This window comes from Xiphophorus maculatus, chromosome 9 (assembly GCF_002775205.1).
Source record: "Xiphophorus maculatus strain JP 163 A chromosome 9, X_maculatus-5.0-male, whole genome shotgun sequence".
NCBI lineage: Eukaryota > Metazoa > Chordata > Actinopteri > Cyprinodontiformes > Poeciliidae > Xiphophorus > Xiphophorus maculatus.
In genome coordinates this window covers 4,528,143-4,546,651 of record NC_036451.1, presented here as the reverse complement: position 1 = coordinate 4,546,651, position 18,509 = coordinate 4,528,143, and the positions used below count along the sequence as shown (strand labels likewise).

General features: G+C 37.7%; 1 protein-coding gene across 1 annotated transcript; it reads left to right on the top strand.

The window, feature by feature from the left end:
* Positions 1 to 1,093: 1,093 nt before the first annotated feature.
* LOC102226497 (leucine rich adaptor protein 1-like) lies at positions 1,094 to 17,401 on the top strand. The gene is made up of 2 exons (XM_023340128.1): positions 1,094 to 1,819; positions 11,480 to 17,401. Exons 1-2 carry the CDS (start codon positions 1,607 to 1,609, stop codon positions 12,335 to 12,337), a joined length of 1,071 nt encoding a protein of 356 aa, XP_023195896.1. The 5' UTR covers positions 1,094 to 1,606; the 3' UTR covers positions 12,338 to 17,401.
* Positions 17,402 to 18,509: the final 1,108 nt, after the last annotated feature.

The following is an 18,509-nucleotide window of genomic DNA, read 5'->3' as shown; positions in this document are numbered from 1 at the left end:
ATCATGTCCCTTAGCGAGACGTGAGCAGATCTGACCATAGATCAAAGTCCTTATCTGTAAATGTACCAGGCAATGTACAGAAACAAGATCTATTCAGCAAGGAACAACTGTTCTAATCCTTGATCTTTATTGTGTAATTCGTTGTATTTTTCAAATATAATTTCTCTTTGGCCCACCACTAACTATAACTGCTTTTGTAATAAACTTGTGGACAAAAAGTAATCTCCAGATATGGTTCTGCTTCTCCTCTCAAGCTACAAGGAAAAAAAACATCATTATGCTCGTCATTCACACTAATTTTTGGACCATTTTTGTTCATATCTGTTGCCATTACCGGTGGGACCATTTGATCTCTTTTGCCATGAAAACTTTCCAGTAAATCAGTCCTCTAGTCTCACAACCACATGGCTTTAACCTGACGCATACCCACAATTCCACGTCAGGAGGGATCTGTCTATGCTGTGTGTGTTGGCAGGGAAAAAGTTGTCAATTGTGTAAGTGTGAGTCAGACCGCAGAGAATGGTGTGATCACCACTTGTAACACCTCATTCATCACACTCCTAACACCTTTTCCACCAGAATGAGATCCTATACTTTGAATCTGTGAAAGATGCTCGTCCAAAGATTTAATGAAACTGTAAAATTACACTCTGCCCACACCATGATGCAGTTAGTTTTAGGCTTGTCTGTATGCAGCAAAAACATGTGTTTTACTTGTATCTACATATAAGTGATTAGTTATCATAATGCTTGTCAAAGTTGAATTTTATGGAGCTGCATAGATTACAGCAAATATATACACCTGCTAAATTTGTAATTAGCAATTAGTTTTTCAGTAAACCTACTTATTTCACCAAATGTTATACATTTTTCCATGTTCTACCTCTTCTAAAAAAAAACATTAAGCAATAATTTTCTGCAGGGAGTGGAATATTTTACTGTATAGATACATAAAACAAAGAATAAATACATTCCTTGATATCTTAAGGACAACTTTTCGGACGGACAGAGAGACAGACAGAAAGATCGAGTTTTTATTTTACCAGTTGCATAACAGTTAAGTCAGTTTCCTGCATGTAGATTTTATTTTGAAAGTGAGCCCGGATGCAGATCCGTGTTGCTGCGCATGACTTGCCTCTACTCTGCTCTCCTCTCGCACTCTGCGGCTGCTGCTGGTCGCTGTCATCATGCAGGTGGAATCTGCGCAGTGTGCTTCAGAACAAAAATCTTTGACAGGGACGCCACGACTTCTCTGAGCTGCCAGTCAGCTGGACGCCTGACACCAAACCGCCGAGGAGGAAGAAGCAACAAGACAAGAGACAAACCGACAAATTGGATTTTTTTTTTTTACCCCCTTGCACACTTTACCTGCCTAAGTTAGAAATACATTTAAATTTGGATTAAGATCTCGTTAAATTATTGCTCTGCGCGGGATAATAAAACGCTGTTGAGTTGTTACAAAGTGTTTTCCTCTCTTGGCGCAGTCCAGCACAGCTCAGCGAGAGTCGTAGAGGATGTCATCCAGTCCCAAAGGAAATGAAAGTGCCAAACAGACCAGAAGGACGTAATCTTTTGGGAATAACTTCTCTTTGCACGCGCCGGTGCGATGGATGAAGGCACTGCCAACGACACCATCCCAGATCTGAAAGACATAGAGACAAAAATCGGCCGGAAGACTCCCGAGGGTTTGCTCAGGTGGATGAGAGAAGATGCGTCCTCTCTCCGGGGAGAAACCAAACTGGCCACCCCTCAGGACACCAGTAAGGACACCGGGAGGAAGAGTTTGGATGAAAAGATTAGGAAGCTCAGGATGGAGATGGTAAGATATCGATGTGTGTGTTTGTGTGTGTCCGCCAGTGGATGTAGATCCAGTGTGTCAGTGTCAGTCAGCGCAGTTGAGCTGTCACACTGACGCAGCTCAACGGAGGCTCTCATCCAGCTGGAGAAGGTCGCTGCGAATAGCTAAACACATCTAAGCAAATTAATCCGTCCATGCAGGAGCGACGATTTAACATGAATGTACAGAATGCACAGGAAAAGAGGAAACAGTGCAGGGTCCTCTACAGGCCACCGTACAGTTTAGATTCATCAGGTTGGATTGCAAAATGTTGGCTGTGGAGAAAGTTATTTGGATAAATCCCATTTTGCCCTTTGCCCCTCATTTAGCATTCACACTCTAGAAGTCTTAAGGGAAGGGGCTCCTAATGGTGTCTGTGGATCAGGAGAACGTCAAATAGGATTGGTTTTCCAAGCTCTTAAAAGCTAATTTTTCAGGAGCACCCTTGGAAGCAAAGGGATTGGAGCACATACAGTAGGACAAACCTAAAATCAAATTCAGCTTACATTTGGTAGTTCTATAAAAAATGACAAATGGGAGATAGAAACCAAATTGTATCTAATTGCATGTTATTAAATAGCATGTCAAAAATTATTTATAGCCTTTTTTGAAATCCGAGGATTTTCTTTCCCCCTTTTATTTTGGTTTTATAGCAAACATTCCATACTTTTGCTTTCCACTCATTATTCATCATCTTTTATAATGCCTTTCAAGTCGAAAGCCCTCTTGCCATCATCCTAATCCGTAGATCCCTTTATTGATGCTCAATCAGATTCAAGTCAGGACTTTGACTGGGCCACTACAAACTTCAATATTGTTTCTAGTCAGAAGATGATAAGGAAGGTGAAGGAAGAAAGAAGACGGGAGGAACAAATGAATGAGTAAATAAGGTTGGTAGTTGAAACAACGTGACAGATGGTGCCAAACAGGATCACTATGTGGATGAATGGTTTGAGTGTTGAGCTTTCAAGTACTGGGCTGTTTCTGGCTTTATGGAGCCTGGACCCTCCCCTACTTGTTGCTTCACAGTGTGGCCAGCTGACTGAAAGAAAACTCCTTAATCCCTTTACTAAAAGAGGTTTTAAAAAAATGGCTGTTTGGAAATATTGCCGACTGTGAAAAACACACATCCATGTTGTGGAAACTAAATATTAGTGCCATCTTTAAAGGTGATGATTCTGAAAACTACAATTAGCTAAGAGTGGCATGTCTGTTAGCAAACTACAGGCTAGCAAATCAAGAAGATAACTCCCACAATTGCTGAGCTATTATGGTTTTTTTGTGCTTGTCATCAGAAGTAGAAGAGTAAATGATATATTTTCCATTTTGATGACATTTACTTTAAAACTAATACAAATAAGTACAAATAATAATAAAAACAATAAGAGTTGTAGATATGGCATCTGTCTAAAGCCAAACAACAGTGTGGATAATTGTTGCTTTTGTGTTTTAAATATAAACAGTGAGATCATCTTATAAAATTTTTTTAAACTATCTATGTCAATACTTCTGTTATCCGGTGGTAACCAGTTTACTCACAAAGGATAAACATTTAGTCACTATGGTATTGCTTTATTTCTTATGTGACTTTCAGGGAGTTCTACAGTGATAGCTTTCATTTTTCAAATGTTCTCACTCACTTATTTTATCAAGACTCTGATGTTATTTAAGCAGATTATTTCCCAACAAGCAGCTGTTGATTGTTTACAAGGATCCAATCCTCCTCCAAGCAGCAGAGTAAATCCTCTGCCCCACAGTTGATTTTTCCCCCCTCAGTGTACATGCATGTAATGCATTCCTGCGGCAGATTGAGGCGTGCACGCAGCCTGTGGTTCTGACACGGAGCACATGCACAACCGCATTGAGACTTCCTAACAAAGCAAACTGTTATCCGATGATGTTTCTAACACATTGGTTAGTTTTTAAACAGCCAAAAACAGAGGATCAGTTGGTCACATGTTGGGCAGCCAAGCTTATTACACCTCCGGACTGTAGCTCAAAGCAGTGCTACAGTTTTAAAGTGCAGTAGTTGTATTAGTACAGTAAAAATAGAACAATCATGTGTGGACAAATAAGCCAAAAATGTCCTGAGTGAAACTGAGCAGGACAGATGTAGATTACATTTACCTGTTACTGCAGAGTACAAGCAGAACTTGCTGCAGCAGACAGGCTACTTGAGGTGTTCAGTGTAACATTATTTAGTTAAAATTATATTGTGAAATATATTTCAGATAAGAATTAAAAGATCAGAGAGAAGGTGAAAAGCTTCATCTTAAGCATCTGGTCCTGCACAATCATTTCAAACTGACAGCGACAGAGCTCCATCAGAATGAGGAACAGCAGGACATGCAGGGCAGGATCACTCTTTGTATTCTCTGAATTTTTATTTTCAACCCAGAGCATGAGAAAAGGGCATCAACCAGAGCTGCACATTGTTTCATTCTGTTTTGTTTCTTCTTTTGGGACTTGCTGCAGCAGCGCCCCCTACAGCAGCCGCCACTCTAGGGCACTGCTGATGCTGCCTATGTGCAGGACCAGCTCTGCTTCAAGGTTTGTCTAATTTCTCTGAATCCATTAGGAGCACACAGTCTGAAGGATTTGGGAAGTGTCATCAATTCTCTCTGCTGGGAATAAAGAGGGACCGACAATATAGTTGTGGTGATAAACAGCAACTTCCTACCCTGCAGACAGTGAAATGTACCACAAATACACCCTCCTGCTTGCGAGTGTGTGTGTGTTTCCTTCATCTCACAGAGTGGTATAGTGTAATGAGAGTGCAGAGGAGTAGATGTGAGCACTGCACTTTCATCAGCTATCTGCTTAGTAAGATTTACAGTAATGCATGTGAGAAGAGTCTGCAGAGTAATGACAAATGGGAGAGCAGAGACACACCGTTTAGCAAAGACACAAAATGTGTTTTTGTATTTTTAACGCCTTACCCCATGCTGATAAAGTCATTAGAACAGCTTTATGAGGCAGGGTGTTAATGAGTAAAGTAAAATCAGCAGATTTTCATGAAATAGTTTGCAATAGTTTAAACCCTTCTCTTATTTATCCGTCACAGTGTAAGCACAGCATGGGGACAAGGGCTTCAGCATCTGTCTCAAGTGCTCATCTGTGTGCGTGGGGGGGTGTATGTGTGTGTGTTGCTTATTGTACAGGATGAGTAGAATAATTTTGAAGTATGAGGACTACTTTAAAACTCCTGGACTTTTTTGGTTGAAATTTAGACACCTAGAGATTCCAAAAGCTGGTTGTGGAATGGCTGATTTTGGAAAAGCTAAAGCTAGTTTTGGAATGGCTTTAGCTATATACTAGATAAAACATGCTAAAACTTCTAGAATTCATAACACAACTGAAAAAGTATGTACTATATATAAAGGACAATTAAGCTCCACAGATCTGAAACAAATTTACTGGACAGGGACACTCATTCACAACAACGAGAAATGAACAGGAAGCCGGACGCTCACAACTCTGATGTTTATGTTTAGTTGACGAAAATATGCTGTTGGTCATTTTTCTTGTATTACATGTCTCATATGTTGCCTTTTATACTTTGTGTAAATTATCACAAAGTGATAATTGACTTATTTGTCCTAAGTTTCCCTCTTCCCTCTGACACCTAAGTCATTGCAAAATGAGCCCTGAACACTCAAAACTACCATGTGAAAAATCTTTATCTGGTCATCTACTTATAGATGTCCCAGTCAATGTGCAATTGTGTCAAACTAAATTATTACGAAATGAATATTCTTTTTTTTTTTATCATAGCGTCCCTTTTACAAAAGCTGATACAGCCACCCTCTGTTGAAATTATGCTGTCTAATTTATTTACTCCAAACCAAACCCAACAGCTTGGAATTCAAATTAGAATACAATTAGTGGAACCATGATCATATTTTATATTTAGTTATCTTTTGTTTTTTAAAGAAAAGAAAAATCCAATTTAATTGTATTTAGCTTCATAGTCATGAATGCTGCATTATGGGGCATCACCTTAGATTTAAAGCTCAATGTCGCTTCTAATTCAAAACTGTAGTTTCACTTTTTGTTTATTCAGAACCAGAATGCTAAATATTTTCTTTGGCTATGACAGTTGAGAAGAATATGGCACAAACTAAATTTCAGGGGCTGGATTGCAGACAGATGGTCTATTTCAAGGTGAAGGGACACTGCAAGGACACCGTCTGTCTGCAGATGACCTGAGACAGACGGGGAAGGGGGAAAAGCAGACAATGACACGAGAGGATATACAGCCCTGCGTGTGTGTCTGTTTTTTGTTTTTATATAACTGGTGTCCCATGCTGGCAGTGATTCAGCAGTCTGTGTGGAAGCTGTGTGACATTGGCAAGATGTTGTTTTTTTGCCATATGGGCGGGTTTGCGTCACGCCTTATGCTTCAACTGACTGTGCTATCGTTTCAGCTAAATTTTACTCTCTATCTTTTTGAATCTCCATTCTTGCTGTTTCAATGCAAGAACTGCACCCCTCCATTTCCTTCCCACAATTGTATTTATTACAGCATTTTTACAGGGGGAAAAAATACTTGATATTTTTTCTCCAAGAAATGCTATAGTCAGCTTCAAGAAAAACCCTGTAGAATAATACATTTCCCACTGACTAATTATGCTTTTGGGGACAAATCAAAGCTCCTTCCTGATTGTTTCTGCTTTTGCTTCAGAGAGGGCAGGATTCGTCAAACTCACTTGACAGATAAACCAATAATTGGAATCTGTTTTGCAGAGCAATTAATTAAAGAAAGCCATTAGTCGTTTTAATGTGTTGTTAAAGACTGTCTGTTCTGACATTTTTCTTATCTTAACCATGTTGAAATAAGGCTACAGCAAATACCATGCTATAAGGAGTTTTAACACTGTTTTTTCTGTATATCAATTTATTTAAAAATAAACAAGGAGTGTGAATTTTTTCTATATATATATATGTATATATATATATATACACCCTGTTTCTTTTTATTTTGCCATGTATGCTGTCGTATTGAAAAACATTTACATTTGACTTTTTATGTTAGTGCCCCCCAAAAGATCACATTATTAGGGAAATTAATCATAAAGTAGGTCAAGCTGTCAGTTTAAGTTTCAGTTTCAACATCCAGGATGCCTGGTGATTGTGCAATGGTAGCGTAAGTTCATTTCTGCAATAATTGACTGTGTAGCAGTGGTAATGTGCATTATCCAGGGTGTACTTTGGTATTCATGGCAAAGTGCACCCTGTACTTTGGAAAGGTGTACATGGGTACACCTTGGCAAAGATCAGCCAGGCAGCCAAAATAATTAGCTGCATGGCTGATCTATCTTTTGAAACAAACAACAGATGCACGATAGTGTAATGGTGATATACCTAAATTGCAGAGAATTATTTTTGCAGCCATCAACGAGTTTTTGGTATAACCCCAGCTGGATGCTCGGCCACTTGTCTTGCCACAAATGGAAGAGTTCCTTAAAACTAATTAAAGCCAATTGATCTCTTTAAACTTTGCCTTAGATTTTCAACATGCTTAAGGGAAGGGACATACTGGAAACTAAATATAAGCCTACTTTATCTATTGCTAAATTATTTTTGATTTGTGTTTGGATCATTGTCCTGACTCATACCCATTTGTCAAAGATTTAGTTCAGGGGGAGTTAAAGAATTTGGATGTGGTTCTTTTCCTTCATTATCCCAACCACTGCATTCACCAGGATGTCTGGTAGCAAAACAACCTCACAGCATGATGCCACCTGAAATAAAATTAAGTGTGCCAACAGTACACATTGCCCAAGCACATAAAAACTGCTCTGACCTATACCGTATTAAACATTTGTGGACTATACTTCAGGTGAAAAGAATGAAAGCAATCTGTTTGAATCAACTTGAATCAAATGTCTTTCCTAAAAGGAAAGATATACTATAGTGTACAAGATATGTCCAGCAGGAAAATGAGCTTTCCAGAATCATAGGGATAAAGCAGATGGTGCATCAGTTGCCTGAGTTTTTGGCTGTCCTGTACTGTTGTCTTCAAAAACATGAAAAGATCATTAGTGATGACTTAGTTCTGTGTTGTCCTTGAAGTCTGGGTTCCACTTCCATCCTGTCTGGATCACAGAAAAACATTTAACGCTCCACTTTGACCTTTCCCGTCTGACAGTGGTCTTTCTGTAATGAGCGAGTTTGAATTCACTGTGCAGTTAAAAAAAGGAACTAAACAACAACAATGGTAGGGATGAAAGAAATTCTCCTTGGGTCAGCAACATAAGCAACGCTAAGCAACATTGACAGAAAAGCAAATTGCATGGATTCCACTGCTGCCACAAAGAAGAGTTTGTTCTGTTGATTGACTTATTTTTTTTTACATAAGCTATTCACAAATTTGCATTTAAGGAAGATGCAAAAGCAAATTCATCCCAAGTTGTAAGTCAAGCATTTTTCTGTGGTAATTTAAACACCAGCCAACCAATAAAGTACCTTTCCCCCCTGTCCTCACCTCAGTTTAACACTCAGTAATTTACTGAGACTTGACAGCACCATAAATCTAGTCAATCTCTGCAGGGAAAGAATTCAGCAGCTGAGCTGTGCATGCAGCCTCAGTTAGCATTATGCCACCTCAGCGCTGACAGGCATAGAGCTACTTTTATCACCACCCTCATTAGGCAGTCGGACGCTGCCAGCCAGAATCTGCCTGTGCCAGCCTGCCAGCGGGTTAAGAGCCACACGTGCAGGAGGCAGCAGTTGCTGATCTCCACGTTCATGCAATGATCCACCCTGTAAACAGACAGTGTTCATTTTATTTAATTCATTTCATGTCTACAAACATCAGCAGAAGTGGTTTGTAAGCAGTATGTTAGAATGTCATCATAAAGTTACAGTGTCTTGTATGAAACAGTTCAAAGGCTTACTTGTGTTAGCTAGTGGAAAAGCTAATTTCTATTTTCTTGGATTATTTGAGCATTACATCAGACCAATAAGAAATATGTCATACTATAAATATGTTATGCCTTACACAATCATTGGAAAAAATGCTGACTTGACGGGTCAATGCTAAAGACGCTGGCTGTTGATGGAGTTCTGAGTCCAACCACAATAATGAAAAGTTTCATGGAAGGCAAATGTGTGGTAGGAAACAATGCAGCAGCCGGGAAAGATGACACCATTCAAACACTGGACAATCCAAAATATTTTACTCAAAATCAAGGCAGAAACATTAAAATAAAAACTGCTTTGAAAAATGCTGAGAAAATACTATGCGACAAACTTAAATCTCATGTTTTCAGTCCTGATTTAAAGGATCCAACAGCTTCGCAGGTCCCAGGTTTTCAGGGTGTTTTCACCAGCACTGAGGAGCATAAAAACTATGAAATGTTTTTTAGCCCGAGAATATTTAGTGCCTCTGGCTGCCACATTTTGGATGAGCTGCAGCTGTCTGAATTTTTACAAAAAACTGAATAAACTATTATAACCATCCAACTTACTAAAACTGAAAGCATGCAAGAGGTTTACGGTGTCTGGTTTAACATAATACCCTTTAATTTGGAAATACTTCTATGATCATAGCAAGCTGATTAAGACTTTATGTGGTTGTTAAAATTTAGATCTGTGTCCAAGAAAACACCAAGCTACCCTGTGTTCTAATTAAGACTAGTTGAGCTTTGATCCCTATCCTCATATTTTACACAAAAGTTTGATAAAATGTGTGTCACTGAAATGCATCATAATTACAATCACACCTTCCAGCTACGCATCCAAACAGACATTCCTGCAGAAACTGCAGTAGATGCTCCACAGAAGGGCATTACTATTAATGGTACTCTTTTTTTTAGCTTCCTTTGATTCCTTGTGATAATACTAAGGACTCTCGTTGCTCATTACCTTTAAAATTGATTAATAGAAGGAAGCGTCAATTACTACATCTGTAAATAGTGCGCTGCTGTGTGACATCTACATCTTTCTAACGTGCATGCGAGTCAGTTTGGGGTCATAACGCGTTCACACACAAGTGTGACTCTGGTCGCATTTAATTAGTACATCCACACACACAAAAAAAGAAAAGATGAATTTTTGTGCAGGATTACAACGTTCTGCTTGAACGTTGCCTCATCTCCTATACATTTATAGATGCATCAGTATAGGCAGTGAGAAATGAGATTATTTAAAACAACATATGAATGAAGCAGTGCAATAAAATCTTTATAGTCTGGGTTACAAAACACATAACATAAATAAACAATAATTGTATTCCTACTACCCTGTGATGGACTGGCGACCTGTCCAGGATTTACCCTGCCTGTCGCCCAATGACCGATGGAGTTGAGCATCCATCCATCCACCCTGTGAGGATGAATGGATGGAAGGATGTATTCCTACTTTTATGCAGATCACGTTTGATTTATAAGACAGAGATTCAGCAGTTTTGGGAGAAAAACAGAGGCACTGTTCTGGCAGCATAATAAATTCAATAAATAAAATGAAAAATGAATGCCTAGTGGTGAAGGAACAGTAGTGATGAGAGAATATAATTTGGCTCAGCTTTAAATATTGGTGCCATATATCACCTCCTGGTGTGCTCCTCGCTGACAGACCTCAGCAAATCTATAAGGAAGAATTTTTCCATGACCACAAAAACAGTTTTGCTTCTTTTGAAGTTAGCTGGACATTTTGCAGTTGATTACAGTACGTAATTTTGTGTAATTATTGCTTTTTTAACCAAAACAAAGATATTTAAGACCAGAAATGTGCCACATTTTCCACTCTGTACAATTTTGATCTCTGCTTCTTCTACAGGGCCAGTTTTAGTCATATTTTCCTTTTAGTTTCTTGTTTCTTCCCTAATTTGTTTCCCATTTATAGTATCACCTGCTTGTGTCTGTTAAACATTTCTTCCAATTATGGTAATCTGTAAAACTTTAATAGCCTTATAATAGTGTTAGCACATGTGTCTTGAGCCAATGGCTGACTGTTTTAAATGCTTTCCAGGCATATCCTGTGGATTCCCCTTATAGAAGCTTTTTTTCTTTTCTTTTTGGTGTCACTAAACGTTCTCCTTTTTTGGGTTAGGGTTAGGTACGTTTAAAGTTTTTAATGTGAATAAAACAGGATCACATGCTTCTCAAACTCAAACCCACCTCACAGCTTTTCAGTAAAGTTAATTAATGTTAAAATGAGTTCTCTTTCCAGGGAATAAAAGATACCTTTTATCTATATTTGTTGAAGGAATGAATTTGGAAAACAGCTGACTAAAGATTAAAAAGAAAAATATGTCCAATACTAATACAAATGTCCTACAATGTAAAAACATTAAATTATATAAAGTATTTTTGGTCTAGTTTCTAGTGCAAATGTCTTGGTTCACTTGTAGTAAGACAAAACTAAAGCAAAAATGATTGCTTTAAGTCAATAATTGTTTTAAGATAATAAAAGTACTAGTTATATGTGAAATAATCTGCTGATGGAATTAGTTCTTTTTCATTAATATTAAAGATATGACTTAAAACATGCATAGGAAACATGGGAAAAGAGTACAAAGTCCATTTTAGAAGGGAAAATTGCAAAAGATTCAATAGCGCTTGACTAATGTAAAACTAATAATTAAAAATTACAGCCACCTGCAGTATTTTGAAGAGATCTCATTTGCTGTGTTCACAGGCTTATCTTCGCTCAGTGGATGTCAAGATTTTGCAACAGTTACTGGCGGTCCACGAGGGCATCGAGGCAGTGAAATGGCTGATGGAGGAGCGCAGCACACTAACCAGTCACTGCAGCAGCCTGACCAGCAGTCAGTACAGTTTGGGTGAGGGCCCCGACACGTCTTGGAGGGGTTCCTGGAGCAGCCTGCAGGACCCCACTAATGACAAGCTAGACAACATCTCTATTGGCAGCTACCTGGACACTCTGGCTGATGACATGGATGAGTACTGCCCCTCCAGCTCAGAGTCTGTGATTTGCTCCACCACACCACTAGTTTCAGAAGCTACACCCGAGAGCAACACAACCGGAGGCCCGAGAGTGTCTGGAGCAGGAGCTGCTGTGGGAGCTAGATCGAGGAATGGAGATGAGAATCAGATTCGAACTGGGACAAGTGACAAAGAAATGTTAGGGGGACCTGGGGTTAGCAGTGCCATCACTGGGCCTGGAGGTAGTGAAGCTGGAATATTAGGAGCTCCTGTCAGGTTTCCCCAAGTCAAGTCAAACAGCTCCAAGGAAAACACTCCAGTCCGAACCAAGCCTGCAGAGATGGATAAGGGCAGCCCCGTTTTAAAAGACGATGCCAAAACACAAATGCTTAAGGTCAATGGTGTTCTGGAAAAAACAGCAACACAGACAGGCAGCCCGACTCGCAAAGGCATCCCTGACAAACTGGGAACCAGACAGAGCCCCAAAGCCAAACAGTACAAAAACGGAAAGATCGACTTGGATACATGCAAAATGAATGGCAAAATGCACCTGGAGTATGATGCTCACTGGAGATGGGTGCAGTCACAGGAAGATGTGACATTTTTGTAAAAAAGGACCATCACATTGAACTACCATATTAAATGACAACAACATTCTTCCCTCTGCACTGACTTTTCTAGAAAACATTGATGTCACCATTTTACAGGATTTGGCCCAATTATTTTTGCCAAAGAGGGATGCGTCACTCAAATATAGGAAAATTACTTTGAAAATTCAGTACCATAGTGAGTCTCAGGATATTTTTAGCAGGCCCTAATTTTAATTTGAGATGTATATTTTTAATTTTTCTGTAGAAAAAAAAGCACAGTGACATGATTTGCCAGAGAGCTGAAACATTATTGCAGATTCTGTGATGTGGCAGTGATTTCAAAATTTTCTTGTTTATAAATTTGTCTCCCTTTAATTCTTCCTCAATAATGTTATTGAGACTCTATTACTGACCTTGATATGGTTTTCTTTTTAAAACAGATTTAGGTTGCGAGTCATGAAAATCTCTCTTCAGATTCTTCTCATGACCATTTGCCTGGATCTTATCCCTTGAGACTGGACATTTCAAAACAATGGCACTAGTGTAGTTAAATGTACTAGATTTAAAAAAGATAAAAATCCAACATAAATTGGCCCCTTTTTATACAGTAGATTTACACAAAATATGCTGTACAAATGTATTTATGCATAACTGGCCTTGTCCAGTAATTATACACCACATTAGTGCATTTTACCAAATTGTGCAGTGCAAGTGATTATTATGAAATTTGTGCGCATGTTACTACCTAAAACATTCCTCTAACCAACAGTAACTTTTAATGTTCAAAAAAAAAAAATCCACCAAGGTTTGAAAAGGTTTTAAAAAATAATATACCATAAATAGTTTTGTCATTGTACAGTCTTGCTTCAGTGCAACCATCTACAATAATGTAAATTCACAATACAGCTACTCTGCGCATCTGTTATTAGTGGTGTCTGACTCTGTGAAAATCCTGAATATAGTTTTATGCAATGAAGTTGTGCCTCTTTAGTGTGAAGTTTAACAGCAAAATCCTGTATTTTTCCTAAGATGATTGCCCTGTCGTCATGACAGCTTGAATGCCTTGGTTCGTTTTGTTTTTTTAACCACGCCTTTGCCTCTGCTATTGTGTCCAGATATACTGTAGCTAGACCAGGAGTCTGTGCTTTCGAGTGTCAATTGGTGAATGTGTTATGCCGACTGCGTAGATGTTGCATGCCAGGTGCTGAAAGCTTTAGTAGTTGATTTGTGGAGATGGTGTGGAAGAGCAAACAATCAAGAAAAGCAATATATTTTTCAAACTATTATTCAGCAAAAGAAATCCAATAATACAGTCTTTCTTGGGTGGCAATGTTACTTATGAGCCAGAAGAAAACCGATGAGTCCCAAAGTTTTGAAAAAGCTTTTTGACTCATCCATCACATTGTTGCTATTCCTCCAGTCAGTCAGCAGTTAAACATCCTGATGCTACAGGGTTGGCGAACAGAGCTGGGCATCTTTCATTATGTAAGCATAATATTTAGTCTAATCAGTAAAAATATTTTACAATACTGTCCATCACTGTCCATCTGGGAACAAGATGTCCATCAATCAGTTAACCTAAAGTTATTATTTTAATACTGTCAGAGGAACCTGGAGTACCCAGCAAAGAACCCACACATTCACAGGGGACATGCAAACAGTTGCTAAAAGACCCCAGGATGGGATTTTAAACCAATACCTTATTGCTGCAAGGCAATGATGGTACCAACAGCTGGCTGAAAGCTCATGATATACTGTATATGCATATATATTTTAAATCTGATAAATGTAAAATAAGACCACTCAAGACAAAGGAAAGCTCTGACTCCAGCGTTGTTACTCTGCTTCCCAAAATAACAAAATGGTTTTCTCCCAACAACTGTATCACTGGAATACGCCTTGCTATATTAACAAACCATGCAGTGACAGTCTCGCTTTTTTCTATTTATCAAGTATGTGCTTCAGTACTTATAGTTCCCACAACAACCTCTGTATCCCTAAAATCCATATTTTAAACATCTGGTGGCAGGAATGAAAGTTAAAATATTCACATCTACATCTAAAATATTGACATCTACAGTCAACTGTTCTTTTCTACATTTGGAAAGAAAGATCATGAATTGTACTTATGGTGGGAGTTATTGGACTTTATTCTGTATCTCTGAAATAAAACTATTGAAATTCTGATGGGCCATTGGACTATCCAGTGTGTATACCACTTTCAGCAGCCTTTGCTTAGAAATCTACAAAGTCATCTACAAAGTATCATCAAGCAACAACATTCCAATGTTGTCACAGTGATCAGAAAAAACATTTGGCAAATGTTTTAAAGATTTTGTTGTAAAACTTAGTAACTTATAATCTTTTCATCTGAACCACAGGAGTGTTTTCTCTCCTCCTGACTTTCTTTTTATCCCACTTTCCCCTCTACCCATAGTAGTAGGATGGAAATGTTTAGTCTGTGCCAACAAACATTATGTACACACAATGGTCTCTCATTGGAGACAGCTCCATAAAGCCACTAGAGACAAGTAAAAAAAGTGTGCTGAAACTTGGCCCTGAACTTTTAAACAAATAACCCTAAAAGAACCCCACTTCCCCCTCTTTTCTCTTTAAATACAATACACACAACTACAACCCTGGTGATGTTTTTATTCACAATACAAAAATGTAGTCGCATGAAACGTTAGTTCCTTTTAACATATGTGCTGGATGAAAAGCAATAAAAACAAGGGATGCCTGTGTGACTTCTTTGTGGTTTTGTTTCCATATGAACTGAGGTTTGAGTTAAAAAAAAATAGCACAGTGAATCAAGCTGTAAAAGTCATTACATCACTACATAGTGTGTCTTTAAGTGGATACACTGCAGCCTACGATGGGTTTAATGTGTTTTCTCTAGTCAGATCCAGTTTAGATTTGAAAAATTGGAATCATTTTAGTTCAACTCATGGCAGAGATTTAATGAGTGCAAATGATGCAAGGAGGAGCTACTTGTGCTCTGTTTTTTTAGGAGGGAAAATGACTGCTGAGACAGTTGTTTTTTCAGGCAAATCTGAAATAAATCAGAGATCTTATTTCTTTTTTAATATATTAAGCGCTGTCTAAATGCTCACTTTAATGGATCTGACCAGGCTTCAGGTACCAGCACCCTCAGGCTATTCTGGGAACAAGATAAATAGCACGATTACGTAGATGAGTTGATGTGCACAGAAACGCGGTTGCCATGACAATGAGGCCGAGCAGACTACAGCTCCAGTGTCTATATAAAAACACACAGTGTACAGCAGAGGCAGCAGCAATGGAGCAGTACGCTGTGGATGCCAGATTACACAACAGATTTACTGGCTCAAAGTCAGAATGAAGTTTTTAATCTGGCATTTTAAAGATAACACCTAAAACAAGATACATTTCTTTTACAATAAGTTTTGAGAGGTCAGATAATTCCATTAAAAGAGCCACATTCGGTTTAACATGTTTAAAGATTAACACCAAATAAATCAATCCCAACGTAGTTCTAACTTAAACATTTCAAGGTATTCGCCCAAGTATTAACTCTGTTCTGTGTCGTGTTCAGTAGGCAAATATTACAAATAATGGTCAATTAAAAATGTTTTCTAACTCAGCCTTCTTTACCAACTAATGTGGCAAGAAAGTTTAGTTTGTCCACTTAATGCTAAGTGGACCTACAGTCACTACACAAATAGATTGATATAAATAAAGGATGAAACTGGTGAATGCTGCTCATTTAAGCATGATAGTTTGATTAATTGCATATGAATGTTAAGTACTCTTGTTATTCTTTGATTTATATGACCATTTAATCCCTTTGTTATAAAAGAAAATTTGAAGAGTCCTGAAAAACACTCCTAAACACGCCTATTTTATTTGAATGTATCAGTATGGCTAATTGTTTCACTTTTTTATTTTTAGCTCATCCAGGATTCCAGCTCAGACAATTTTTGTTCCAAAAGTGCTCACTCTGTCCTTTTTCAGAAATTCGCTCTACATATTTGGTATTTTTTAATAAAACCCCCCAGCAGTATAGCCTTGACACAATAACAAACACAGGAGATTCAGAACTTCCAGAAATTACTGGTTTCCTGGCACTTGCTATTTTCTATAATTGTTTGTTTATATAATTGCTATCATGTTCAATTTCTCAAAGCAATAGAAAGCTCAAATGGAGTGATGTCATTTAGAAAAGCTGAAAATAAACATAGTAAACATGAGTCCCTGTTTTGTGTTGGGCAAGATGCTTTTCAGATATTAGCCTAATTATTGTTCCACTACTTTGTTGATTTAATTGGATGAAGAATAACAAAATCCTAGAAAGCTATGGCAGTGTCTTATTTTGTGTAGTAGTATTTAAGCTACAATACTCCTGTGCACTTTGAATTACATTGACTCCACAAAACATTAAGTGAAATAATTAAATAAATTTCTCCTGTCATTCCTTATCTCTGGTTATCTTGACAGTTGTTAAAATATGTGCACCTTGTTGAACCTAAGTGTATAATTTCCCCACATACATATGAAGGAGCATGCTTTAAAACATTACTGTAATATTTTAAATTGGATAGGCACAGGGTTTATATGGTACGGACTGAAATAAGAAAAGTCAAAAGGAAGTTAAACTCCATGTGTCTGACTCTGGTTCCTTCCTCTTAGATGACAGCATTTTTTTTTTCTGGCATCTTATTTATATTTTATGCTGCTGTTTGTCTTTGTTCACATGTCAGACTGCAAAAAGAAATGGAAGTGAATCCCACTGACTGCACAATGAGGTCTGACATGGATCCAAAACTAAACTTTGCCAAATCTGAGCAAAGAAAATGAAAAAAATAAAAGCCCACTATAATATAGTTATCTGGATCAGCTGAATATTTATGTTGATTTATTGAATGAATTTCTATGTGATCACAATTCTTTGTTTTTTTTTTTTTGTACTTGTTATGCAATGGAAAAAGTTGATTTTACATTTGTAAACTAGAAGTATTCAATCATTGACTTCGTTGATGTGCAGAATATATACAATAATACAAGCTTATCCAACAATTAAAGACATTTATGTATTTTAACTTTGATCCTGTCTTGTAAATATTCTGTTTATTCTTACTTTTTAATTTTCAGGCTCAGTTTAAGAAGACTGCTGTGATTTTATTTGTCTAGAGAATTGATCATTGAAACAGGTTTTCTGAAGCTTAAGATCACAACTTTGCCAACTCAAGATGTTTTCCTTCTCTTAACGCAAATTACTTTGAACACTTTCATTAAGATTCCTGATCAATATTTGGCCTTTCCACAAATGTTTAGCAAAACAGATCCATTATCGATCAGGGCACTCAATGGTCATTCACACACACACACACTCTGTTGTACTTTGTCAATGTTAACATAGGCACAGTACAGCTTTTACAAAGCTAATGAAAACCAAAGGTTGGGCTTCCCAGAAAATTTAACTATCACACAAGACTAAAAGTATTTTTAATACAAAAATATGACATTATGGTCATGTTGTGGTCTACACAATCATCGGAAAGACTATTGTCTTGACAGTTTTTCTGCAGACAACCTCCACAAAGTAAGTCACAAAAGGTCAGTCCTAGAGAAGCAGATGTTCACAGATTGCTCGATACAAGCTTAAATAATGAACATTTGAATGGAAAGAAAAAGTTTGGTAAAAATAAAAAAAAGAAAATATTGTGTAGACTTAAGTTTGTAGACAATCGCCATTCAGATTTTTGAGAAAATTCACAAAGCTTGGGAAGAGCTACCACATTCACCACATGGGCTATTTTATTGAGCTGGAACTGGGATGGACAAGGACTGTTCACACAGACAAAACCACCAATACCTGGCTTAATCACCATGGTAACACCAGGTTTGATGGAACAGTAAGATGGCCCAAGCTACATTTATTTTTTTTAAAAGCAATTGAACAGATATACTGTAAGGTATATAAATATTTTTTGATAGTATAAAACTGCTTTCTGACAAACTGAATTTAGGAATTACATGTGCTTAAAAAAAGGGTGGGGGAAAAAAAAGACCTCAACATAAATAGAAATGTCAAATATTGTAATATTAAATATTGCCACCTTCCTAAAATAATGGCCCAAGTTATTTTTCCCAAAAGTGATTTTCTTTGCTTAAAACTTATTTTAAAGAGGAGGAGGTGTTGATTTTTTCAGC